This window comes from Pristis pectinata, chromosome 2 (assembly GCF_009764475.1).
Source record: "Pristis pectinata isolate sPriPec2 chromosome 2, sPriPec2.1.pri, whole genome shotgun sequence".
Lineage (NCBI taxonomy): Eukaryota > Metazoa > Chordata > Chondrichthyes > Rhinopristiformes > Pristidae > Pristis > Pristis pectinata.
Genome location: NC_067406.1, coordinates 24110028 through 24137874, shown reverse-complemented (window position 1 = coordinate 24137874; position 27847 = coordinate 24110028). Strand labels below are relative to the sequence as shown.

The 27847-nt window shown below is 43.5% G+C and overlaps 1 protein-coding gene across 1 annotated transcript; it reads right to left on the bottom strand.

Moving 5' to 3' along the window:
• On the bottom strand, positions 1-27630 carry rnf165a (ring finger protein 165a). The gene is given in 10 exon segments (XM_052033892.1): positions 1-118; positions 5293-5399; positions 6903-6998; positions 11283-11387; positions 13155-13281; positions 20321-20440; positions 21953-22253; positions 24468-24565; positions 24567-24609; positions 27624-27630. Coding segments are annotated over 10 exon segments (1122 nt in total).
• Positions 27631-27847: the final 217 nt, after the last annotated feature.

Sequence of the window (27847 nt, the reverse complement as noted above, 5' to 3'; positions counted from 1 at the left end):
TCAGCTGTCTGGGAACAGTTGTGCTTGGATGTCCACTCGGCAGATTGGACACTTCTTGCTGGTGGCCAGCCACTGGTCAACGCAGACTTGGTGGAACAGGTGCATGCATGGGAGCCGCCTAAACAAAGACACAAAATGATCAGTTAGCTCCTTAGCACTATGCCATCTGTCACCTGCAACTTACTTGCCAAATATTATTCTCATTTTGTGAACTTTGTATTCCAATAGTCACCTCCACATGCAGTGACTTATTTGGGAATACTTTGGTTAAATTCCAACTCTTCATTCCAAATCCTAGTTGTCAGTATTCCCAGATCATTAACCTATAATGGTGCAACTGGTAGAGCTGCTGCCTCTCAGCTCCAGCGATTGGGTTCAATCTCAATTTCCAGTGCTGTCTGTACGGAGTTAACATGTTCTCCCTGTGACAGTGGATTTCCTTCCCATGTTCTGTTTTCCTCCCACATCCAAAAGTGTGAGGTTGGTAGGTTAATTGACCACTGTAAGTTACCCCCAGGTAGGTGGTAGAGTTGATGAGAATGTGGGGAGAATAGGATTGTTCTTTGAGCTGCTTAGACTAATGGGCTTAATGGCTTCTTTCTATGTCATGGAAATATGGTTTATAAGAATATTACAGTTTTGGGAACAAGGAAAAGTCATGGCATATCTTAAGAGGTGTTCAAGATTATGAAAAGCTTATACAGTGTGAATAAGAGGAAATGCGAAGCTGGTTTCATGCAAAGGTGGTCTATTAACCATGGATTTAAGGTAATTGATCTTAAATCAATGGTGGGCTGAAGGGCCTGTCCCTGTGCTGTACTGTTCTTTGTTCTACGTTCTATGACAAAGGAATCCAGAGAACAACGAGAATAATTTTACACCATAAGTTGCTATGATCTTGTTGAAACAGAGCTTGGATTTACCAGTAACTTCCAAAAGGGAATTGGATAGGTGCTTTAAGGGGAAATTTGCAGAACCAAAAGAAAAGAGCAAGAATGTGGACATAAGTGGATAAGCCTTTCAAACACATGCACAAACATAGGTTGGCTTCCTCTGTGCTGTGTCCTTCCACTCTATCTCACAATCTTTCATAATATTTGGTTCTGTATCCTTCTGTTCTTTTGCAGTTTACGTCAAATATTTTTTACCAAAAACTTCCTCTCATTAATAATTTACCATTTTTTAAATCTTGTTTCCTCATTTCTGAAATCCTCTTCAGTGGGTCTAGTTTGTCTGGATCACTTTATTAATCCTCTCCAAACCTTCCATTATATGATCTCATCAAGTACAGTCCACATTTATCAACCACTCCTTGGATTCATTCTGTCTTTATTCATTTTCAGGATCAGGGTGTTGTTGGAAAAGCCAGCATTTATTGCCCATCCCTAATTGCCCTTGAGAAGGTGAGGGTGAGCTGCCTTCTTGAACCACGGAATTCTTTCATGTAAAAATATGGCCACAGATCTGTTCAGGAGGGAGTTCCAGGATTTACACCTAGGTGACGATTAAGGACCAGTGGTATACTTCCACGTCGCGATGGTATGGAGGGGCAACCTACAGTTTGTGGTGTTTCTTTGCACCTGCTGCCCTCGACCTTCTTTATAGTGGAGACCATAGGTTTGGGAAGTGGTATCGGAATAATCTGGGCATGTAACTGCAGTAATTTGAAGATGGCATACACTGTAGCTGCTCTGCGTCAATGGTATAGGGAATAAGAGATTAGGGTGGTAGATGGGGTGCCAATCAAGTGGGCTGGTTTGTCCTGGATGGTGTTGAGTTTCTATAGAGTTGTTGGCACTGCACTCTTTGGGACAAGTGGAGAATACTTCTTCATAGTTCTGATGATGATGGAAAGGCCTTGGGTGTCAAGAGGCGATTTACCACAGGATACTCGGTCTCTGACTTTCTCTTGCAGCCACAGTATTCATGTGGTTGGTCCAGTTGGGTTTCTGGTTATTGGTGACCCTCAGGATGTTGATGATGGGGGACTTGGCAATGGTAATGCCATTGAATGTCAAGAGTAGGTGATTCGACTTTCTCTTGTGGGAGGTGAGCATTGCCTGGCTCTTCTGATGTGCAAATGTTATTTGCCACTTATCAGCCCAGGTCTGAATGTTGTCTAGATCGTTGAATGTTGTGTGCAGGCATGAACTATTTCACTTGCCAAGGAGTTGTGAATGGAATTGAACGTTGTGCAATCATCAGGAAACGTCCCAGTTCCAACCTTATGATGGAAGGCAGGTCATTGATGAGGTAGCTGGAAACGATTGGGCCTAGGACACTGCCCTGAGTAACTCCAGCAGTGATGATTGTCCCCCGTCAGTCACAACCACCTTCCTTTTTGTAACGTACAACTCCAACCACTGGAGTTCTATTCCCTTTGATGCCTATTGATTCCACATCCAGGCTTGCCTTCTCCATCAGCTTCCATGTTAGGAGATGAGGTTAGAAACCTCACATCCAAATATTTTGGAATTCTGAAGATCCAAAGTGGAAGAGCAACAAATGATTGAGATTAGACTGTTCAAATCATCCTGGAATCCAATCCAAAGATCCAAATAGAATCATAGAACATCGTAAGACAAACTGAGGCCATACGGTCCATCATGATTTTGCAAGCTCGTTGGTCCCACTCCTCTGCACTTCCCTAATAGCCTCAATTATGTCCTGTTTGTGTATAAATCAAATTCCCTTTTGGAAGCAACTATTGAATCTGCTTCCAACAACCTTTCAGAGAATGCATTCCAGATCATTAAACTCACTGCAGAAAAAAAATCTCATCTCCCTCAAGGTCACACTGTCAGGTATATTAAATGAAGAAGCATGCCAGCTATGGTGTCAGCTAGTTGCTGTACCTCCTGCACTCTTTTTAAGCACCGCTCTGTGGATTCAATCCTTCTCCCAGTACAAACAAATGAAATCTGAAACCTTACCCACAGAGTAACACAGATTCTTCCCAACAGAAATATAACCTTCCAGCAAAGCTTGGTTCTGTTTTTTTTTGAACAATATCCATAGTCCAATGAAACAATGTTCATTGTTGATGATCCAGGAGCTAATACATTATATACACAGGCTGTCCTTGGACTGGTACCACAACTCCAAGTCAAGGAAGAGAAAACAGCTCTACAAGCCAAGATCCAACAAGAAACCATGACTGAGAGAACAGATGGTGGGTAGAGAAAGCAAAGGAGATGCAGCAACCAGCTGACAACCATAGCATGCCTGGGCTCTCCTCTGCTGATAAGGGAACCTACAGTCCAAGCAACCACCCTTCTAAGAGTGAAGAACAGAGGAGAACTCATCAAGAACTGTCTCACCACATATCGTCTCCTCTAACTATCTCCCCTCTCAGCATTGGTGCAGGGTTTTGAACTGAAACTTCAACAATTCTTCGCCCCCCCACCCCACAAATGCTGCTCAACCCACTGAGTTCCTCCAGCAAATTGTCTGTTGCTCATCAAGAACAGTGCCCACTGGAACAAGATTGACTTCTTCTTTGGCTTCCTTTACTCCATCCCACAGCATGCTACTTATCATTATGGTTGGTGCTGCCCTATTGTTGCAAGAGTTTAAAAAGGCCATGCAAAAGCTGAAAAACTACAAATCTCTGAAGCAGATGAAATCCCTGCTGGAATACGAAAATATGGCAGAGGAGTACTTGTAGAACAAAGTCATGAGCTCGCCCCTCTCAGCTAGGAAGGGGAGGTTATCCCATGGGAATGCAGGACACCATGACCATGAAGAGAGAGAAGCCTGACTGTGATAGCGAAGGGTCTCCTTGTTGTCTACCACTGGGGAAGTCATTGCAAGGATCCTTCTTAATGGCCTTTTCCCAGTGATCAAAGAGCTCCCAAAGTCACGATGCAGCTTCTGCCCATCAAGAGGTCAAATGGACATGATCTTCACTGTGCAATAAATCCACAAATGGGCAGGGAGCAGCATCAACCACTGTGTGTGAGACCTTCTTTGACATCAGAAAATCCCTCCACTCTGCCAACCAGCAGGGATAATGGAGGATTCTTCTGAAATCTGGCTGCCACACAAAGGATTGTTATCATCTGCTTCACAATGACAGGCAAATCATGATCCTCACCAATTGATCTACCACAGACCCTGTCCCAGTGGGGTCAATCAAGGTTGTGATATCATACCAACCCTTTTCTCAATCTTCCTTACTGTGATACTTCACCTCCCCTCTAATAAGACCCAACTGGAGTGGAGTTAATTTACAGGATCGAGTGGATAGTTGTTCAACATTTGCCTCCATTCCAGAACCAAGATCACACATCAGTCATCAAGCTACTGTAGGTAGATGACTCTTGCATATGTGCAAACTTAAGGCTGATTCATGAACCATCAACAATTCTCACTGAAGTGTAGCAGAGAGGAGCAATTGAGGATTGGTGCAGATTAACCATGATCATATTGAGAGGCTAGTTGTGTTGTGCTCTTGGATGGGCCTTACACTAAAGATCCTTCCATTACCACATAACACTCCACCCAACAATCAAGATCTGATGTGGGACTCTGGTCACTATGGATCTCTTTCCCTTTCTCAGGAGCTACCTGCACACAAGATCCGATATCAATAATGAATCATCGAATTTCCAGCAGCACCTCCAGTGTGCCAGCACACCCTTCCACTGAAGTTATTCAACGTCCCAGCACACGACTTGTTATACTGAGCAGAAGTGATTCATGTCCTCCTGTATGTTTCAGGGACATGGACAACTTATAAAGGGCACTTGAAACCATCATAGTGAACCATCAAGTGAAACTGTCACTTGAAACTCTTCCTCTGCAAAATCCACCAAATTCACTGGAAGGATAGACAAACTAATGTCAACCTTCTCTCCAAGGCCAACATCCCAGCACTGGGGCTCTGTTCCAGCTCAACCAGCCCCAATAGGGAGGCAGTACCATCCACATGTCTAATCCCAGAATTACAACCACAAGAACATGCTCAAAACCTATTTGAAGAAATGTAACATCTCATCAACTTGTGGAAACTCTTACCACTCACACTGATGGAGAAACATCCATGGAAGCACCAAGTACTTCATTCTCTTCAGTGGAATCACATGGAGGCCAACATAGACAGCAGAAGGAGTATACAAGAATCCAATCAACACATCCACCCACCCTGTCCAGTTCCGCCTGTCCCATCTGTGGATTTCACATTTGTCACCTCAGAACTGTGGTGGAATCAAGACATCCTGGATCCTAAGGGAGAGAAGAAGAGGAGGGATACCACAGTTAACTCTGTGGAGCACCTTCTTTCTAGCATACCTGACATCTTCTCCCTCCTCTAGCATACAGAGGCAAATTGTACACTTCTCATCAAAGTCAGTTTCCTCTTCATCCTTTTTATCTTCTTTGAGGCCCTGTTGGGTTCTCTGCAAATAAAAAAAAATGTATGGATGTCAGAGATTCATTAATGGTACATATACAATAGCTCCTGAATTGATTCAGGAACATAACTTGGAGCCAAAATGTTGACTCAACCAATGAGTGATATTGATTGCTTGTGAATATCAGGCAGCATCTGCAAAGAGAGAAGCAAAGTTAATGTTTCAGAATGACAACCTGAAATAGAGCTGGAAAAAGTAGATAAAACAGATTTTAAATTGTGGAGAAAGGAAGCAAGGTGAAGAGAACAAGAGGGAAAGTCTGGTTGTTATTCAAACTCTCCTGCCTTCCACCTTGTCACAGTAATGATGGAAGCAAGTGAAAGAATATGGTAAAGGCATTAGTGAGTAATGTAAGGTACTGTAGTCTGAAGGACACAATGAAGTGAAGAGGAATAAAATCTGAAATTACCTATTTAAAAAAAAGCTGTGAATGTTGGAAATGTGAAATACAAAGGCTAGAATTATCTGGAATTGTTGCTTTTTAATGATGAATTTGGAAGGCTGTAAGGCAGCTAGGCAGAAGGTAAGGTGCTGTTCCTAATCAAACTTCTACAGATGTACTATTGAATGTATCCTGACTGGTTGCATCATGGTCTGGTACGGCAATTTGAATGTGCAGGAATGTAAGAAGCTGCAGAGAGTAGTGGACTCAGCCCAATACATCACGGGCACATCCCTCCCCACCATCAAAAGTATCTACATGAGGCACTCCTCAAGAAGGTGACATCTATCATCAAAGATCCCCACCATCCAGGCCATGCCACCTTCTCGCAGCTACTATTGGGCAGGAAGTACAGAAGCCTGAAGTCCCACACCACCAGGTTCAAGAACAACGACTTCACTTCAACCATTTGGCTCTTGAACCAACCTGTACAACCCTAATCACTACCTCAGTATAGTAACAGTATGACCACTTTGCACTACAACGGACTTTGAATTTTTTGGTTCTAGTTGTGTTCCTCCTTGTATAATTTTGAATAATTAATGTTTAATTTATATTTTTCTTGTGAATGTTGTATCTCTAATGCTATGTGCCGGTGTTGCTGCTGCAAGTAAGTTTTTCATTGCACCTGTGCACACATGTTCTTGTGCATATGACAATAAACTCAACTTTGATTTTGACCTAACTTCCAATTATTTCCAGCATTTTCCGTTTTAACTACAATTTAGGAATCTTAAAGTTAAAATAATTGATTATGGTAGAGAATTTACAAAAAGATCTTTAACACAAAAGTCTTTTTGGATTACAAAAGGTGAAATCAATATTTATTATACATTTAAAAAGGTGCATTGTCAGAAAATTAGCCTGACACCTCAGGCAATATGGAGCCCAAATGCATTGCATTCTATGCAATCCCTTTCTCATGGCCATACATCTCATTCCTTTCAAACTCAACTGATTGTCCCAAGCACCCACCCACCTTCACCATCTCCTGTGATCATAACTAGAAAGCATTGCAAGAAGTCACAAGTGGCACCCATTCTCACCTTTCTGTACTTGTGTGGCAAGGTGCACCTCTCAATCATATTCTGCATGGTTCCCCGGTTCACAGTCCCAAGTCTGTCCTCTAACTGCAACAGTTCCTGAAACAGGTAAAATATTGCAAGGTAAAAATGATAGATTAATATTATTGTTACTACTGTAATAAACAATCTGCTGGAGGAACTCAACGAGTCAAGCAGCATCCATGGGGAGAAAGAAATTGTCAACATTTCAGGTCGAAACCCTGCATCAGGATTAAGGGTGGAGAGGGAAGATAGCCAGTATAAAGAGCAAAGGGGGAGGGGTGGGTCAGGGGCCAGTAGGTGATTGGTGGACCGAGGAGGGGTGAAGGATGACTCTGCTTACAATTATAATAATTGGAGCACGCCATTAAATGAAAAGTTTGCACTATGTCGTCCATCACTGTGGCTAGCACATCAAGCAAATTTGCCATCAAAAGGGTCTGTAGCCAAATGAGGCACAGAACAACACGTCCTTTTCCTTCTCTACTATAGGATGTAGCTAGTGGAGCCTCTGCTTCATAGCACCTGAGACCTGGGTTCAATCCTGCCCTTAGATGTTGTCTTTGTGGCGTTTGAACATTCTCCTGCGGCTACACGGGTTTCCTCTGGGTGCTCCATTGTCCTTCCACAACCCAAAGACATGGAGATTGGTAGGTTACTTGCCCTTTTAAATTGCCCCTATTGTGGAGGTTCATGTTAAAACCTGGGAGGAATAGATGAGAACATGTGGAGAATAAAGAATGGGATTAATGTGGGATGTGTAAATGGTCAACGCAGGCTCAGCGGGCTGAAGGGCCTATCTCTATGGCTGTATGTCTCGATGAATTTATGACTAGTTAAAATCCTGCCAGATGTTCCAACACTCTTACTCAGTCAAAATAATCCCTCAGGAGCAAGCTTCACCAGTCTCAGTTCAGACATACAGCATATTGTCGTGGAAGTTTCTTTCTTTCCCCCTTAGAGTGGCCTGGAACATGTATGTAACCAAAAGCGAGATAAACTCACTTAAGCTAACAGAGGTGTGTATTTACAAGATTTACAAGAACATTGGTAGGCTTGAGGGCCCGAGTTATAGGGAGAGATTGGACAGGCTAGGACTTTATTCTTTGGAGCGTAGGAGACTGAGGAATGACCTTATAGAGGCACATAAAATCATGAGGGGCAGAGACAGGGTGAATGCACACTGTCTTTTTCTCAGGGAAAGGGAATCAAATATTAGAGGGCATAGGTTTAAAATGAGAGGGAAAAGATTTAAAAGGGACCTGAGGGGTAACTTCTTCATGCAGAGGGTGGTGTGAATATGGGACAAGCTGCCAGACAAAGTGGTTGAGGCAGGTACAACAACATTTAAAAGATTTTTGGACAGGTACATGGATAGCAAAGGTTGGAGGGATATGGGTCAAACATGGGCAAATGGGACTAGCTTAGGTGGGCATCTTGGTTGGGATGGACAAGTTGGGCTGAAAGTCCTGTTTCCATGCTATAATACTCCAGGACTCTGGCTCTATGACAATTCCTATTACTACTGTTATCAGACACTTGGCCACAGTGAGGGTGAAACAGCCCTTCCAAGACACTGCGTGGTGACCCTATCTTGTGCTTGTTATCACACTGAGCAGAGTAAAGGCTGTGACAGTGAGGTTTGAAGTCAGCCTTGACATCCATGTCAACCATGCTCTATCTCAAAATCATCTCCAGTCAATGATGTCACACAGGGCTTCGGTGTGATTAGCTGAAGCATCCACCCAACCAACAGGTCCAAAGAGCTAAAGCTGTTTCAGATACTGCCAGACAACCTCTTCAACAACGGACCTCAACATTGTTGAGATGCAGAAAGTTGTTGATATATCGTAGGCACCATTGGTCAAAACCTTTGCAGATCTCAACGTTGCCACTAGTTGCATCAACTATGCAGTGGTTTAGTGTAGCCTAGTGGTTAAGTTAATAGACTAGCAAAGAGAGATCTGTGCCATTGATTCAGAGAATGGAGTTCAACTCTTACTGTGGCAGCTTGGGAATTTAATTTCAAGCAGTTAACTCAATCTGGATTTTAAAAGTGACTAGTGTCAGTACTGGTAACCAGAAAACCACAATTGTTGTAAAATCCCTGATTCACCAATGTCCTACATAATAAATAGGAACTGGAATAGCTCATTTAGCCCCTTAAGCCTGTTTCACCACTCAAGAGCAAACACCATTTTCCTTCTATATTCCTTTAAAATCCAGAAATACTTTGATCTCTGATTTGAATTTAATCAATGACTGAGCCTCCACAGCCCTCTGTAGAGAATTCCAAAGATTCACCAGTTCTGACTGAAGAAATTTCTCCTCATCACAATTCTAAATGGCTTACCCCTAATTTTGAAACTGTAACCTCCAGTTCCAGATTCCTTAGCGTGGCAACCAGTAACTACACACAATGCTCCAAGTGGGGCCTAACCAGCGATCTGTACAATTGTTATCTGCTGTCTCAACTCCTAAACTCAATGGCTAGGCTGATGAGAGCAAGCATGCCATGTACCTTCTTCATCGCTCTGCCTACCTGTGTCATCACTTTCAGGGAACTATGTACTTGTACCTCAAGGTCTCGCTGTTCAACAACACTCCCCAGCGGCCTGCCATTCACTGTGTATGTGCTTGCCCAGTTTAACTTACCAAAATGAATCACTTTGCACTTGTCTGAGATAAATTCTATCAGCCATTCCCTTGCCTACTTTCCCACTTGATCTAGATCCTGTCTTACACAGATGGACATTTTCATTAACTGGCACTACCAAGAGAGGTGCATCTTGGAGACATGGGCTACACTCTACCTAGGGTCATAGAATTATATGGCATGGGAACAGGCCCTTCAGCCCAACTCTTTCATAAGATAAGATTTTTATTGGTTACATGTACATCAAAACACACAGTGAAATGCATCTTTGCGTAGAGTGTTCTGGGGGCAGCCCGCAAGTGTCACCACCCTTCCAGCGCCAGCATAGCATGCTCACAACTTCCTGACCTGTTTGTCTTTGGAACGTGGGGAGGAAACCGGAGCACCCGGAGGAAACCCACGCAGACACGGGGAGAACGTACAAACTCCTTACAGACAGCGGCGGGATTTGAACCCAGGTCGCTGGTACTGTAATAGCGTTATGCTGACCACTACAGTACCATGCCTGCTGCCTGCCCATGAGTGCCTTCCTGAGCTAGTCCCATTTGCCTGCATTTGGCCTATACCTCTCGAAAGCTTTCCTATCCGTTTACCTGTCCAAATGTCTTTTAAACACTGTAATTGTACCTGCCTCCACCACTTCTTCTGGTAGCTCATTCCATATACCTACCACCCTCTGTGTGAAAAACTTGCCACTCAGATCATCTTTAAATCTTTCCCCTTTCACCTTAAACTTATGCCCTCTAGTTTTGGACTCCCCTGCCCTGGGAGAAAGGTTGTGCCCATCCACCTTATCTAGGCCCATTATGATTTTATAAACTTCTATAAGGTCACCCTTCAGCCTCCTTCACTCCAGGGAAAACAGCCCCAGCCTATCCAGCCTCAAACCCTCCAGTCTCAGCAACCTCCTTGGCTCCCAACACACCAGTGTGCTCTCTATCTACAGCAGCTGGTTGAGTGAAAGGTCCAAGATTGCTGTGAAAAAGCCATAGTCTCCTCAAGATGAGTTTTATTGCCTGCATCAGTCGGGGAGCAACCTGCAGTAAACATCAGACAGATGTGGAGACGTCAATGTGCAGCAGGCATAATCTAGAAAAGGAATTCCCATAAGCTCCTGTCTCATTTGTGGTTTGTTAACCTACTGTGCTTCTGTCTGTGGTTTAGAAACAGAATTACACTGATGAGTAAGACCCTGTGCCAGTTGAAAGTTAATTAAACAGATCCCACTCAAAAGCAATGTGCTTTACTGTTCTGGAGAACCATCTATGATTACCAAAGTGTCAGAAAGTTTGCAGTGAATGAACAGTCTGCTGATCATCTGGATGAGACCTTTTCATTTGGGTCATTTTAATACTAAGCAGTATGAGGAATATCTGGACTGGAAAATCAAGCACACTTCCATTATCAGTATTCAAGTCCCCCTAGGTCTAGATACAGAAGTGGTAAAATAAAGTAAAGCTTACTTTACTGATCCAATGGTGGTTCAAAATTGACACCTCAATTTTCCATTCTCCTTATCCCTGTGTTTTGTATGATAAGATTGTTAAAGTACCAAATTATGACCAGATTTATTCAGCACTGTCCTAACTGCTCCAAATAATTTCATGCTGGACGCTAAGCAGGGGAATATACAGCGACACAAATCGCACAAGTTGTTCAAGCACTATAAATAGGCGGCTCTTTCAGGATCCATATAAGTAATGCACCTCATAACTTTCTCTGACAGCTGGAATCTGTTGTCCTGCATTCAATCCTTGGAGCGTAAGCAGGTGAAGATGTGGATAAGAATAATTCCTTAGGTCATGAATAATCTGGAAAACATTTTTTTTAAATTATGATGAGTGAACAATCACTTTGTCCAGTTACTGAGCCATAGAGACCAGAAGGCTGCCTTCTACTTCCTGATCTACACCAATTCAGCTGATGCAGTGGTTACAGAGTTTGCTCTTGCTTGCCTTATTTTGCCTGAAGTTAACTGCCTAAAGGGTGCATCATTCTACAGGAGAGCACTCTTTAACCATAAGTTTAAGCAGTAAGTCTAGTGTAAGCTTTCTGCCATATGACAGAGTGGCTAGCCATCACAGTTGAGCTCAAACCTGCTCACAAAAATCTCATGCACATCCTCACATACACATGTTCACACACAAACACATACTCACTCTTGTAGCCCCAAGGCTGGCTGATGTCCCCAACTGAGGGCATCTGAAGCCACAGCCTGCAGCAACTTCCACCTCAACTGAGATCAGCTGACTCAGTCCAGATTGGAAATGAAGCCCATCAGCTGAGTTTTTGTCAGTCAGTTACAAACTGGGCTTATCAGCAGGGCCATCAGGGAGGGGGCAAGAGAGGGTTTGAGGAAAACTGCCCTGACGTAAATAGGTTGCATTTGTTTATGGATGCATTTCACGTTACTTTTACTTGGTGCCATAATGATGACATGCAGCTCAGGAACAATAATCACAGTGGAAAACCAGCCAAAGCTGAGCTGAAAATCGTAAGAACATTAAAACAAAGCAGGAGCTGGAATAGATCAGCCTGTACCTTGAACCTGCTCCACCTTTCAGGCAGATCATGGTTGACTCATTCTTGGCCTCAACACCACTTTCCCACTGCTCTCCCCATACTCTTATAGCTTAAATTTCTGTCAACCTCCACCTTGAATGTATTCAATGGATCTACCGCCACAGCTCCCTAAGATTCACTGCTCCCTAAGAGAAGAACTTCCTTCTCATGGAGTCATAGAGTAATGCAGCATGGAAACAGGTCCTTCGGCCCAACTCATCCACGCCAACAAGATCCCACCTAAGCTAGTCCCATTTGCCCACATTTGGCTTGTATCCCTCTAAACCTCTCCTACTCATATACTTATCCAAATGTCTCTTAAATGTCATTATTGTATGTGCCTCAACTAATTTCTCTGGCAGCTTGTTCCATATACGGACCAGCCTCAGTGTGAAGACATTGCTCCTCAGGTCCCTTCTAAATCTTTCCCCTCAAACCTATGCCCTCTAGTTTTTGGTTCCCTTTCCCTGGGGAAAAAACTGTGTGCACTTACCCTATCTATGCCCTTCATGATTTTATACACCTCTAAATTCACCCCTCAGTCTCCTACACTCCAAGGAATAAAGTCCTAGCCTGCCCAACCTCTCGCTATAACTCGGGCCCTTGAGTCCTGGCAACATCTCCATCTTAACTGGGTGAGCCCATATTCTGAGATTCTTCCTCCCAGGCCCTAGATACCCTCACTAGGGGAAACATGCTCTTAAAATCCTGGCAGTTCTTTTCAGATTCTTATATTTTCACATTTCATTCTTCAATACTCGAATGAGTATAGAACCAACTTGCTTAACCTTCCTTCGCGTGTCAAACCCCTCATCCCAGGAATCAACCAAATGAACCTTCTCTCCAATACAAGCACATCTTTTCTTCAATATGGATTCTGAAACTGTATGCTCTTCTCCAGGTGTGGTCTCACCAGCACCCTGTTAAGTTGCATCAAAACTTCTAATTTCATACTCCGTCCTCCTTTTCAATAGAAGCCAATGTTTTCCTCAAAGTAGATCAGCAAACACACTTACCACTGATGTTGAAGACATACTTCTGGATATATGATGTATCCTGGGAGCTGCTGGATAGTGGTGTAGACGGTGCACTGGGAGGAACTGATATTGAGCATGGGCTAATCCAGCCTCTGCACTGATTTCCCTTCAACAACAGGAAACAGCAAATGAGAAAACACGTAACTTCATCCATGTGATCACTGTGTTCTTCTGAAAATCTTCCAATACTGAAAAACAACTTTTTCCAGGTTAAACACGAGGCTGTTTCACATGTGAATTCCACATTCATTGTGCATTAAGTACAGAAACATGAAAATAGGAATAAGCTACTTAACCTCTTGGGCCTGTTACACCATTCAAATGAGATCATGGCTATCCTATAACCTAACTCTGTGCAGTTGTCTCTTCTAAGTATCTTTAATTACCATTGGCTAACAAAAATATATCAATTTCAGACTTAAAATTAATCATTGACTCACGATCCATTGCAAAAGAGATCTCCAAATTTCCATCATCCTGTGTATAGAAGCAGTTCCTTACTTCACTTCTGGAAGGATGGGTTCTTATAATTCGACTCTGCACTCCCCAGCCAGTGGAAATAGGATTTTGCGTCTACACTAACATGAAGTCAACCAGCATCTCCTATGGGAACTCCAGAGGCCCAGGAACAATTTATGTAACGGTTAGCATAACGCTATTACAGAGCCAGCAACCTGGGTTCAACCCATCGCCGTCTGTAAGGAGTTTGTACGTTCTCCCCCTGACAGCGTGGGTTTCCTCCGGGTGCTCCAGTTTCCTCCCACATTCCAAAGGCGTACACAGTACCACAGAATAATACAGGCCCTTCGGCCCACCACGTTGTGCCGACCTTCAAACCACACCTGAGACTATCCAACCCCTACCTCCCACATATCCTTCAATCTTAAATTCCTCCATATGCTTATCTAACAATCTCTTGAACTTGACGAATGTATCAGCCTCCACCACCACCACCCCAGGCAGCGTATTCCATGCCCCAACCACTCTCTGGGTGAAAAACCTCCCTTTGTCATCTCCCTTGAATTTCCCACCCATTACCTTAAAGCCATGCCCTCTTGTATTGGGCATTGGTGCCATCTATCTATTCCTCTTAATATTTTGTATACCTCTATCACGTCTCCCCTCATCCTCCTTCTCTCTGAGGAGTAAAGCCCTAGCTCCTTTAGTCTCTCCTCATAATCCATACTCTCTAATCCAGGCAGCATCCTGGTAAATCTCCTCTGCACCCTTTCCAACGTCTCCACATCCTTCTTATAATGAGGCGACCAGAAGTGGACACAGTACTCTAAGTCTGGTCTAACCAGAGTTTTGTAAAGCTGCATCATTACTTCGCAGCTCTTAAACTCGATCCTATGACTTATGAAAGCTAACATCCCATAAGCTTTTTTAACTACCCTATCCACCTGTGAGGCAACTTTCAGTGATCTGTGGATATTAACCCCCAGATCCCTCTGCTCCTCTACACTGCCCAGAATCCTGCCATTTACCTTGTACTCCGCCTTGGAGTTTGTCCTTCCAAAGTGTACCACCTCACACTTCTCCGGATTGAACTCCATCTGCCACTTGTCAGCCCAGCTCTGCATCCTATCAATATCCCTCTGTAGGCTTCAACAGCCCTCCACACTATCCACAACACCACCAATCTTTGTGTCATCTGCAAACTTGCTAACCCATCCTTCCACCCCCTCATCTAAGTCATTAATAAATATCACAAGCAGTAGCGATCCCAGAACCAATCCCTGTGGGACACCACTAGTCACAGCCCTCCAATCCAAATGCACTCCCTCCACCACAACCCTCTGCTTTCTACAGGCAAGCCAATTCTGAATCCACATGGCCAAGCCTCCCTGGATCCCTTGGCCTCTAACCTTCTGAAGAAGCCTACCATGCAGAACCTTGTCAAACACCTTACAAAAACCCATGTAGACCACATCCACTGCACTACCCTCATCAATCCTCCTGGTCACCCCCTCAAAGAACCCTATCAGGCATGTAAGGCAAGGTCTTCCTTTCACAAAGCCATGCTGGCTGTCCCTGATCAGTCCACGTTTCTCCAAATGCTCATAGATCCTATCTCTTAGAATCCTTTCTAACAGCTTACCCACCACAGACATAAGGCTCACTGGTCTGTAATTCCCTGGACTATCCCTACTACCTTTTTTGAATAAGGGGACAACATTCGCCACCCTCCAATACCATCCCTGTTGATAATGAGGACTCAAAGATCCTAGCCAACGGTTCAGCAATCTCCTACCTTACCTCACGAAGCAGCCTGGGGAATATTCCGTCAGGCCCCGGGGACTTATCTGTCTTAATATTTTCTAACAGCTCCAACACATCCTCTCTCTTGATAGCTACATACTCTAGAACATTACCCTTACCAACACTCCTCAACGTCATCAAGGCCCCTCTCCTTGGTAAATACTGAAGAGAAGTATTCATTGAGAACCTCACCCACTTCCACAGCTTCCAGGCACATCTTCCCACCTTTGTCTTTAATCAGACCTACCTTTACTCTAGCCATCCTTCTGCTCTTCATGTACGAGTAAAAAGCCTTGGGATTCTCCTTAACCCTACTCACCAAAGCCTTTTCATGTCCCCTTCTCGCTCTCCTCAGCCCCTTCTTAAATTCCTTCTTTGCTACGCTATATTCCTCACGAGACCTGTCTGATCCTTGCTGCTTACACCTTATGTATGCTGCCTTCTTCTTCCTAACTAGTTGTTCCACCTCTCTTGTCACCCATGGTTCCTTCACCCTGCCATTTCTTCTCTGCCTCACTGGAACAAATTTATCCCTAACATCCTGCAAGAGAACCCTGAACATCGACCATATCTCCATAGTACATTTCCCTTCAAAAATGTCATCCCAATTCACACTCCCAAGGTCTCACCTTATAGCCTCATAATTCACCTTTCCCCAATTAAATATTTTCCCGTCCTCTTTGCTCCTATCCCTGTCCATGACAATTCTAAAGGTTATGGAGCAGTGGTCACTGTCCCCCAAATGCTCACCCACCAAGAGATCTGTCACCTGACCAGGTTCATTACCTAAAACTAGATCTAATATGGCATTCCCTCTAGTCAGCCTGTCAACATACTGTGACAGGAATCCGTCCTGGACACACTTAACAAACTCTGCCCCGTCTAAACCTTTGGCACTAAGCAGGTGCCAGTCAATATTTGGGAAGTTGAAGTCTCCCACTATAATAACCCTGTTATTTTCGCATCTTTCCAAAATCTGCCTCCAATCTGCTCCTCAGTATCCCTACTGCTACTGGGGGGCTATAGAATACTCCCAGTAGAGTAACTGCTCCTTTCTTGTTCCTAACTTCCACCCATATTGACTCTAGAGAGGATCCTCCTACATTATCCACTCTTTCTGCAGCTGTAATAGTGTCCCTGACCAGTATCGCCACCCCTCCTCCTCTTCTCCTCCCCCCCATCCCTTTTAAAACACTGAAAACCAGGAATATTCAATATCCATTCCTGCCCTGATGTCAGCCATGTCTCTGTAATAGCCACAATATCATAGTCCCATGTACTTATCCAAGCTCTCAGTTTATCTCCCTTATTCCTGATGCTTCTTGCATTTAAGTAAATGCACTTTAGCCCATTTGCCTTACTACTTTTATAGCCTGTACTCTGCTTCTCCTTCCTCAAAGCCTCTCTACCTGTTAGATCTGACTTTTCTCCATCCCCTTCTTCCTCTGACCTACTCCTCCGGTTCCCATCCCCCCCTCAGGTTAGGAAGTTGTGGGCATGCTATGTTGGTACCGGAAGCATGGCGACACCTGCAGGCTGCCCCCAGAACTTTCTACGCTAAGATGCATTTCACTGTGTGTTTCGATGTACATGTGACTAATAAAGATCTTATCCTAATGTCTGAATCAACTAACAAACTTGAACCAAAGTACATGGATGCTGCACTGAAAGTTTGAGTTCTTTCCTGCTCTCTTTATATGCCTTAAGGGCCATGTGTGATTTCAGCCTCCTGAACTTGCATATGCTTCCTTTTCCTTTTTGACTAAACTTACAACATCTCTCATCATAATGAAGGTAACCCCGGAAAGCTGCTGTGCAGGGAGTTCCAGGATTCAGTCCCAGTGATGGTGAAAGAATGGTGAGATGGTCCGAAGTCAGGACAGTGTGTGAATTGGAGGGGAACCTATAGGTGCTGGTGTTGCCGCCTGCCTGCTGCTGCCTTGTATTCTTGGTGATCAAGGTGGTGGGTTTTAGAGGTGCTGCCCAAGCAGTTTGGGTGAGTAACTGCTGTGCATTTTGTAGCTGATAAACATTGAAGCCAGTGGTGGTGGGAATGAATGTTTGGGTGAGGAATGGGATGCCAATCAAGTGGGTGCTCTTGTTCATTGCCAATCCTCTGTTCTCTCCGCTGTTTCCAGTTTATCACCATTTAGTACATTAGCTATACTTTCTTTACTGGGTCCACATTTAAATCCATCTGTCACAGTTTTTTTCATTCACTGAACTGATCACTAACTCTTTGTAATCTCGTGCTTTGTGATTGAGAGGATATATAACGGTGCTTATAATGTTTTGGCATAATCCCATTGCTCCAGAAAAACAAAGAGCTTTCCATCCCTCCCCAAAGAATTATTCCAACTTTTAGCCCCTTACCTGCACCATTCCCACCATTCCACTCACGGAAATATTACTCTTGGGTTTCCCTTTTTCTCTCCAAAGCACCACTTTGGACTTTTGCTCTTTATCTTTTTTTTTACCACTTTCTGTCAGGATTTTAAGACAAATATGGAAATGAATGGGGTTTCAATTTACAATAGTTCATTCATCTATAAATCTATAGAAAGTAAATTTGTACCTGTTCCCATTGCCGCAGTAACCTGCAGTACTTCTCCTAATAAGCACTTTGGCCACTCTTTTCATTAAAAGTAAACTAACATCAGCACTAAATTTACTTATTGCTTTTTGAATCTGTATTCCTTGGTCCCAATCTCTCACTTTAATTTATAGTTAGTATCCCAGATCTATCTTATTAATTCTCTTAAATCTCCATGACCAACTCTCAGAAGACTCCTCTGCATCCTGATAAACTTCTGAAGTCTGTGTTTCTTCAGTATTTTTTCCTTGACATTATGGATCAGTCTCATGTCTCTTCTCTTTCAGTGCTGAATTTCAGTGCCTTGCATTTCTGTGACAAGACCTGAATACAGTACTCAGCTGCTTCCATTATATCATTCAGTACTCTACTGGATTTATTCTTTACTACTCCACATTGGATGAATGGGTTGACATCTACTAAGTCTCTTGCTTCATCCTTGGCTGTTTCAACACCATTCATAGAGTATGTATGCCTGAACATCTTTTGACATGAGGCTACTGCTAGTTGTATTTACATATGTCTGATTTTTTCTGTACATTCTGAGCTGCCTACTTTGTCTCCATTACACCTTGCATTTACAAATCACTACTTTGCTGGGAGTTTCTCTGTTCACCCTTTATGTTCTTTGTCCTTATGTTCTCAAGTTGCGTCTAGTTGTACTACAAAGATAATCCCCCTATAATATTTGCTGTTGCAACTAAGTGACTTGCCAGTTCAATTCAGAGAGCATTAAGAGTCAGTTATGTGGATTATGATGTAAACAATACCAGCAGGGAAGGCAGAACTCTTTCCCTGGACAGCATTAGTAAATTAGTTAGGTCTTTATGGAAAATCACATGAATCTTCCCTCCAGTACTAGTTTGAGACATGTTATGGTGGTCCTGAGGGATACTGACCCTGTACCAGAGCTACAGCACCATTGTGACCATACTGTGAGAAAGGGAGACAGAAAGAAGATATGGCTTTGCTTGTTTTAAACCTGTATATTGCTCTGTGTAAAATTATCAGGGGAACACTCAATGTATTACAATAAAGTATTTTTGTCTGTACTCTAATGGAAGCAGTTTATTGTTCTGTTGAAATAACTGACAAATTGGAGATTAACTTAACAGCATTTGTATAAGGATACATCGTTCTGTATTCTTCATAAAATAGAGTCACACAGTCATAAGTCCACAGCACAGAATAGCCCTTTCTGCCCACCATGTCCACACCAACCTTTATTCTTCTATGCCTTGCCTATTTAAGTGCCACTCCAAATGCCTCTTAAACATAGTAATTGGATCTCATTCCACCACTCTTGTGAAAAAACTTACCCCTCAGGTCCCCTTTAAAACTCCTTCTTCTCATCTTAAACTGATGTCCTCTTGATTTTGATACCCCTACCATGGGAAAAAGATTCTGACTATCTACCCTATCTCTGCCTCTCATAGTTTTATAATAACTCTTATCAAATCACCCCTCAGCCTCCTTCACTCCAGGGAAAACAAACCCAGCCTCTCCAATCTCTCCCCATAACTAAAGTTCTCCAATCCTGGAAATATCCTGGTAAATCTCCTCTGCACCCTCTCCAGCACAATCACCTCCTTCCTATAGTGTGGTGACCAGAATTGCACACGGTACTCCAAGTGTGGCCTAACCAGTGTTTAGTAAAATTGTGACATAATCTCCCAACATTTATATTCTATGTCCTACCTACAAAGGTAAGCGTGCCGTACCATGTGCCTTCTTCACCACCGTATCGACCTATGTTTGCCATTTCAGGGAACTATGTACCTGGGACCTCAAGGTTCCTTCTGCTCATCAACATTCCTTAGTGCCCTTCCATTTACCATACATGTTGAGATAAGATAAGATATCTTTGTTAGTCACATGTACATCGAAACACACAGTGAAATGCATTTTTTGCATAGAGTGTTCTAGGGGCAGCCTGCAAGTGTCACCACGCTTCTGGCACCAACATAGCATGCCTACAACTTCCTAACCTGTATGTTTTTGGAATGTGGGAGGAAACCGGAGCACCCGGAGGAAACCCACGCAGTCATGGGGAGAACGTACAAACTCCTTACTGACAGTGGCCGGAATTGAACCCAGGTCGCTAGTGCTGTAATAGTGTTACACTAACCACTACCCCTATTTGAATTCTTACACTGGATCAAAAGGCAAAAAAGTAATTACCACTTAATGCAGCATTAAGTTTTGTTCTTCTATTCCCAAGACAGAACTAACGTATGATGTCACTGATGCCTCAGTAAAACCAAACCACCAAGGATTTCTCAGCACTTACCAATCGATGCCTTCAGTCAGGTACCTGGGCTGTGTTCCCACTGGTGAAACAGAATGGTTGGTGAGGTCAAAGGCTGGCCGGAGGCGGTGAGGGTAAGGAGGTGCCCTTTCCTGTGTCCGCCTGCAAAATGACATGACAAGTTGTTGGAGAACGGGCCAACCCCTGAGCCAATCACAAAAGTCCAACTACATTTACTGTGAGTTCACAATTATTGATGCTGACTCAAATTTAATCATTTGCAAAGAAAATGGGGCAGATATTCCATTGTCCTGAAATCACAGGCTGCCTGCACTATTTTACTGGTTTGGCCCCTGGTGCAGTATTGCATTGGAAGCCTGGATCCTAACTCAGTGTAGTGAAGTGTGGTATAAGGGCTGTCTCAGTGAAGGCAGCTGGCTGGACTCACAGACACTGAGACCCTGCCTCACCATCAGAGGGAACTTCAGAGACCCTGCCTCACTCATCAAAAGATAGTCAGGAAGGTTTGTCACAAATTAGTCAACAAGCTTTAGTCTACTTGTGATATCATGATTAAATAGATTAATGGGGGCAATCTTTATGAAGAAGCTTTAACGTGGTCAGATAACCTGAAATTGCATGACAGAACTTAACATGCTCACAGTTTTACTGTCCACCATTTTGTTTTAATGGGTTTTAAAATAGCAAAGAGATGAATTTCAACTCAGCTTGTTAAGGTGTCACTATCTGGTAATCCCTAGCATAATTTCAGCACCATAGGTTTTAAACTTTTCATAAATCATCAAATGGCAACTTTTTTTAATAAAATAAGTTTGGGTATAACGACTGCAGTAAGAGGAACACTTTCCCACTTCAGATCCCAGTGCCAAAAGCTAGCAGTCCCATTTCACGGATGATCCACCCCACTCGATCAGAATATCTGGTCATTATCTCACTGTCATTAATAGGAACCTCCTGTGTGCACTTGACCACTAAATTTCATACAGTTCACACTGAGCACATGCCAATGGCTGTAGAGCAGCTCAGGCCATTCTGAGATTGTGAAAGGTGCTATATAACTATAGGCCTTTCCTTTGACTCATTCCAAATTTTATGCAGATTTGGAGTAAAATTCTCAAAATGTTACTGCAATTCTAATTTCAATTTACTGGGATCTATCAGAGAACTGGTAAATTTAGCACCAAATTATGAGCTTAGTGAATCACAGGCTAAAGACATCCACCATGCCAAATTTTTAATTATCCACTCATCTTGACCTGGGAAGGTATTGCAAACAGGCCCAGTTTTTCCAAGTCAGGTGCAAAGATTGGTGTGTTTTCACAGGTGCTAGGTATCATCCGGAACCTCAAACACATTCCCTTCCCTATGTGCAAATTCAGGTGGCGAATACTTACAGAATATTTAACCTTTGAGGAAATTAATGCCAATCCCAATTAGAAGACTTGAGTAAGTTTGACCCTTCCTAACCTGAGTCAATGTTACTGACTGTAGGACCTGCAACTTGATCATGGTTAGATCAGTTCATTCATGCATAGATCCCACGGTTGGGTGAGGATAGTTGAGTACAATACCACATTCACTTCAGGGGAATCTCGTACAGGTTTCATACTTCAACAGATGCAATGTCGTGGATTATCAATGACTTTCACATACCTGGGGAATGCCATCAGCCTTCCCTGCTGGGCCTCGAGCAACTGCTGGTGCAGGAGGTATTGCTGGTGTAGCGGCTGAGTTAAGAAGGTGGGCACATCTTGGAACTGGGGGCTTGGTAAGGTTGTCAAAGGTTGGTGCAACGGCAATGAGGATGTGGTGTGCTGATGCGATGAAGTCACTTGGGTGCTCAGAGCTGCTTGTGATTGGACAGAATAAGGCAGAGGAAATTCATATTGATGAGTGAGGTGAAGTTGTCTGCAGGAAGTGGCTTGAGAAGACTGTGACCTTGGAAAAGGGGGACCTGTGGAGATAAGAATGAACATTATTAGGACTAATACAATTGCACAGGATTTCCATGGGAGTTCTGCAGGAGATCATTGAAAAGGTGTACGTGGTTAAACTGGAGGTTTGTGCTGTTTATCTTGTTATTCTACCAAATTTGTGGATTGAGAGATCTTGAGTGAAAGTTTAGCAACTATCCTTCTCTGAACAGGTTTCATGTGGAAAGCATAACTTCCCTACCAAGAATCCCAATTCTAAATGCTACATGGGGAACTCACTGTACATCGGGCATGGGACTTGAACCCACAGTCTCCTGACGCATGGACAAGTGCCGTCAAATGTGCCGTGACTCAAGAAATAAGAAATAGGCTCATGGCTTTTAGTTTATCCCTCTGTGCCTTCTGACCTATCTACAGTCAACTGGTACTCCAGGGGTACCCAGTGTATAATGCACTGAGTATCTCTCTCTCTTCACAAAATCCATTGGTTATTGGACCAGAATAAGTTGAAGCCGCAATTAAATTTTTAGAAGACAAACCAATTGTCATCAGATTATCACCAGATAGATAATATGTAAACACTGCCTGGTCATGTTTTTCTGCATCTTCTGCCTCTGAACAAATATGAAAAGGAGCAGTTAGAAGGCTGACAGAGCCCCCACTGGATGCCCAGGCCTTGATGCTGAACCAGATCAGTGAAGAAGATAGTTTCTTTAAACATTTAATAAAATCTCCATTAGAAAAAAGACCTGTCGATGCATGGTTCTACCTCTCAAGAGTTAGCCTGACATGTTTCAACACAATAAGGTTTCAGCAGGTGGGTCCAACCCAAGTGAATTCTAGTGGCGTGGCAGCCCACAGTGAGAGGATAATTAACCAACTCAAGGTCTAATTTCCAATCTGCCCTCAAAATTCCCCGTCACTAACCAGCTACTTAAAGTTGCTCAAAGTGTTCCAAAATGAGAAGAAGACAGATACAGGGAAGCTTGTGCTATTCCTTATCCCGACATCCTCTGTCATTTTCAGTCTTTACCATCTTGTGCTAATCCCTACTCCCCTTATCTTCCTCCATTCCCTGCCAGGAATTTTCTTTGGACAAACCTCAGGTCCACCCTGATTTAATTCATCCCACTCAGAGCAGTAGCTGGAGGCCTGTAATTGGATGTAGTGTTCCTGAATGAAAGAGGAAAAGAAATCAGCAAGATTCTGATCATTATCAAGTGATTCCTGCTGGGATTTTCAGGACTGTTTTATTTTCCTTTTATTTTCTATTTTTGCTGTTATTTCAGGCAGTCAGATAGTAATCTAGTTTAGAAAATATATAGAGAAGAAACACATGGAAATTGAGACAGGGAATGCTTTGAGGTATGAGTGACCATGAGAAGAGAGTGAGGGCAACTTTACCTTTGATTCCCCCAAGGTTGAATAATCTGTCAGCATTCACTGTCATGGTTCATGTTTAAACATTGCAAACGCGGGCAAGGCTCCCTGAACTAAATCTCAGAACCTTAAACCAAAAGCAGTACATCAGATGGAGGAGGTCAGGGAAGTCAACGGATTTTCAGAATTATAGTGTCGCAAGCTGTCAGATGCACAGAGAGAGAAGGTGCTACAGAAGAAGCAATTCCAGAGCAGGTTCACAAATAAACATCAGTCTCAATCAGTGCAGGAAGCATAGTAATCATTCATTCCCTCATCTTGCAAAAAGTGAAACAGACTGAAGGAAAATGGCAACAACGAAGATAATATCAGATCAGCATTGGTCCATTAGTACACCACAAGGGGCATAGCACTGTGAGTCAGACAGGTGCCTCTGTGTCGTGAACAAAAGGGCAATCTGTAGAATATAGTACAGCACTTACACAGCACATTATATTCAATAAAGCACTTATAGCAAAGATGTATTATCAACTCTGACATTCTCAGCATTAAATGGTAAATTAATTGTGCTAATATTGTAACTTGGGGAAAGACAAATAGACTAACAAAGTAAAATTCATTTAAGTTAATAGAATATAGAAAGTTCAACTCTTTTTAACCAAACACAGAGAAATGTGCTCAGATTTATAGATCAATATTTTCCCACAAACTGAGACACAAAGAGCACCTGATGTGGGTCACAGATTTTACACCAGAGACTCACAACACAGCACATACACCATAATTAGCAAAAGTGAAAGCAACATCAGTTGTTGTTTAAAGAAGGGAGAGGAATACAATTGATCATTTCTTTCCCCTGAAGTTAGTACCTCTGTTGTTCACAGACCCAAAAACTGGAAGAACAAGATATCCGACATGTACCAGCACCATCCTGGCGTCTTTGTTGCTGTCGGCCGCTGAGACAGATGGCCCATGGAGCTGCTGCCCTTCAATCCCCTATATACATTCAAATGTGGAGCTGTGCCTGCAGCTGCCTCTCATACAAAGAACAGCAGTCCAATCAAGAGCCCTCATTATCCAGAGACTTTATATCCTGTAGCACTCCAGCCAGCCAATCAGGGGTTACTGACCCCATTGTAATTGCACCCCATCACTCCCCTCCCCCCATCATATATATAACCTTGCTCTCTCTTTCTCCTCTGCAGAGTACGTATACGTCAGTGTGTCAGACTTAGAGTCTGAGTGTACAAATGTGTGTGAGAATTTGGGTGCACGTGTATAATATGAAAAGTCAGCTTTGCATCTGTTAACACTGGGAACATTATGAGTGATGTTCATGATCAAAGCATGACATGCATTATATAGTCATTGAAATATAGTTACCATTCAGAGATGCTTTCAAATGTCTGTAAGTAACCTTTTTCTTTATAAAAGTTTCAATGTTATACCATGTCCTTGATGTATTGTGAGTGGAACTTGAATTTGAACAAACATGTAAACAGGTGAAAACAAGCCAGCAGTTTTGTATCTGTCCTCACCTGTACTCCTGCTGAAGCCAAAATTAAACAAATGTGTGTCTACCCTTCCCTGAAAGTGGCAGCAGCTTCTGCTCCATGAAGCACTCCGGGCCTAACAACTCTCAACTAAAAGGAGTCTCTAACTATGTGTGTATACATGTTGGCTGTACATGTAAAACAGAAACCACGCTACCACACAAGAGGTGGAGAGAAGACCACTTGTGTGCTGAAATAACAGGCTGCTCTGGAGGAGTCTTGCAGACAGGCAGAACGTTTTACAGCGCCAGCGACCCGGGTTCAATTCCGGCCGCTGTCTGTAAGGAGTTTGTACGTTCTCCCCGTGTCTGTGTGGGTTTCCTCCGGGTGCTCTGGTTTCCTCCCACATTCCAAAGACGTACGGGTTAGGAAGTTGTGGGCATGCTATGTTGGTGCTGGAAACATGGCGACACTTGCGGGCTGCCCCCAGAGCACTCTACGCAAAAGGATGTATTTCACTGTGTGTTTCGATGTACATGTGACTAATAAAAATATCTTATCTTATTAAATGCCAAGAATCGTTGTGCACTGCTGCATGCTACGGAGCTTGGCCATCATGAGGGCACAGACCCTGCCAGGAGGATGAAGAGGAGGAGGAGAAACCAGAAGAGGAAGGGTTGAGGAAAGCTGGAGATCCCCACCCTGCCCAAGTTGTTTGTGAGTATCTCATGTGTGTCTGATACCAATTCCAATTTCCCAAAAGTCCCATCTTCCTTCTGTTACTCACGTATACAAAATAAACATTTTAACCCATGCTTACAAATGAAGTTGTGCCAAACTACATGCAAAAATAAATTAATCACCCTTGTGCATCCTTTAGTGCCTGCCTTCCATGTGCCCCTGTCTCAATGCTCCCAAACAGTGGCAGAAGGATAGCTGGTGGAAGTCTGCTGATTTACAGCAGAGAAGAGGAGGTGGTCTTTGAGGACAACTTCGAGTGGCCCCAACCTAGAAAGACCATTGCGTTCCTACCCCTCAGAGCCTCTCCCTGTTGGGTAGCCGTAGTTTAGGAAGCTGTGACATTTGCAATCAGGCATTGCATCGTAATTGTACCATTGACTCACCAGGGGGGTAAGTAGAGCTATTAGAGCTGCTGCCTCACAGTACCAGATTCCTGGGTTCATTCCTGACCTTGGGCGCTGTCTGTGTGGAGTTTGCACATAATCCCTATGACAGTGTGGGTCTCCAGGTACTCTGGCTTCCTCCCACATCATGTGCATGATGGTAGGTTAATTAGCCACTATAAATGGCCCCTTGTGTGTCGTTGAGTGGTAGCATCTGGGGGGAGTTGATGAGAATGTAGGGAGAATTAAAAATGGGACTAATGAAGGATTAGTGTAAGTGGGTGGTTGATGGTCAGTGTAGACTCGGTGGGTTGGAGGGACTGTTTCTGAGCTGTATTTCTCTAAGACTCTACGATGGGCTCCACACTTCACACCAAATTGGTGTGGAAATTTTCCATGTCCGTTGACATTAAATGAAGGCTTTCTGGGAGGCTTCCCAATGCCTCAGACACATTATTGGGAACATCCGTAGTTGCCTTCTTGTATTTCTGTCCCATCCAAGTTCTCTTCTAAGTCTTCTGCTCAGGACCCAGGTGATCTACCAGCTGCACTACACTGAGCACCTGCCCCATGGTCTTCTTGTATTCTGCACCTCACCTAATGTCCTGGTGTCAGTATCTGAAGAAATCAGGTGACTGTGTCTTCATCCTCATCCCATTTCCCCTCATCCCACAATTTTCTGATTCACAAGCTGCAGATGATATAATCACCCAACACTTACTGTGTGTCTTCTTCCACCACTGTCCTCTCGCCCATCCTGCCCTGGCTGCTTGCTGCCCTTGGGCATCTGAAGGGAACAATGTACAAGAGTAAGGTTGTGATTAAGGGAAGGTTGGGTGGGGGATGGGGGATGCTGGGGATCTGGGTAACAAGTGCTGCATGTTTACATCCCTTGCAGCTTGTAAATCAGGGGAGGGTCTATAGGATGAGAGATAAACGGGATGGGAAAAGGATTAGGTGTGAGGATACCATTAGCCGAGGATACCATCAGGAGTGGTGCAGCGTTTCGACCAGAAACATCGACAATTCCTTTCCTCGCACAGATGCTGCTCAACCTGCTGAGTTGCTCCAGATTCGAGCATCTGCAGTCCCTTATGTCCACCATTAGCTGCAATACCTTCAACCCTGACACTTGCCAGGTTCTTATCAATGGACATTCCAATAATTGCCGGCATCCTAATATGCCAAGGTAAAGGTAGGCAGGCAATCCTGTGCTTTTCCGGCTAGCTCCATTTAAGTGCCACCTTATCCTGCAACAGAGAGCGAAGTGGGTTAGTGACTGTCCTGTGTCCTGTTACTCTCATGGCTGAGTGACTGATAATGTGCAAGCAACGAGCTGTGGGTGTGGGGCTTGCATCAGTGCATTGTGGGTGAGGGTGTGGTGGAGCATAACAACACATGAAGTAAAGCAGAAAAACACTGGAAGTATCAGCAAATCTGGCAGTGCCTAGGGAGAGGGAAAACTGGGCATTGTATGAGTCAATGAGCTGTCTTCAGAACTAACCAGGCACGTTGAGATAAATCTTTATCTTGAAAGTTAGTTTCTTAATTAGACATTAATTACATGCTAAATATGTTTGGTTGGCTTTTGTAATCTTGAAAATTTGTTTGGTAAAT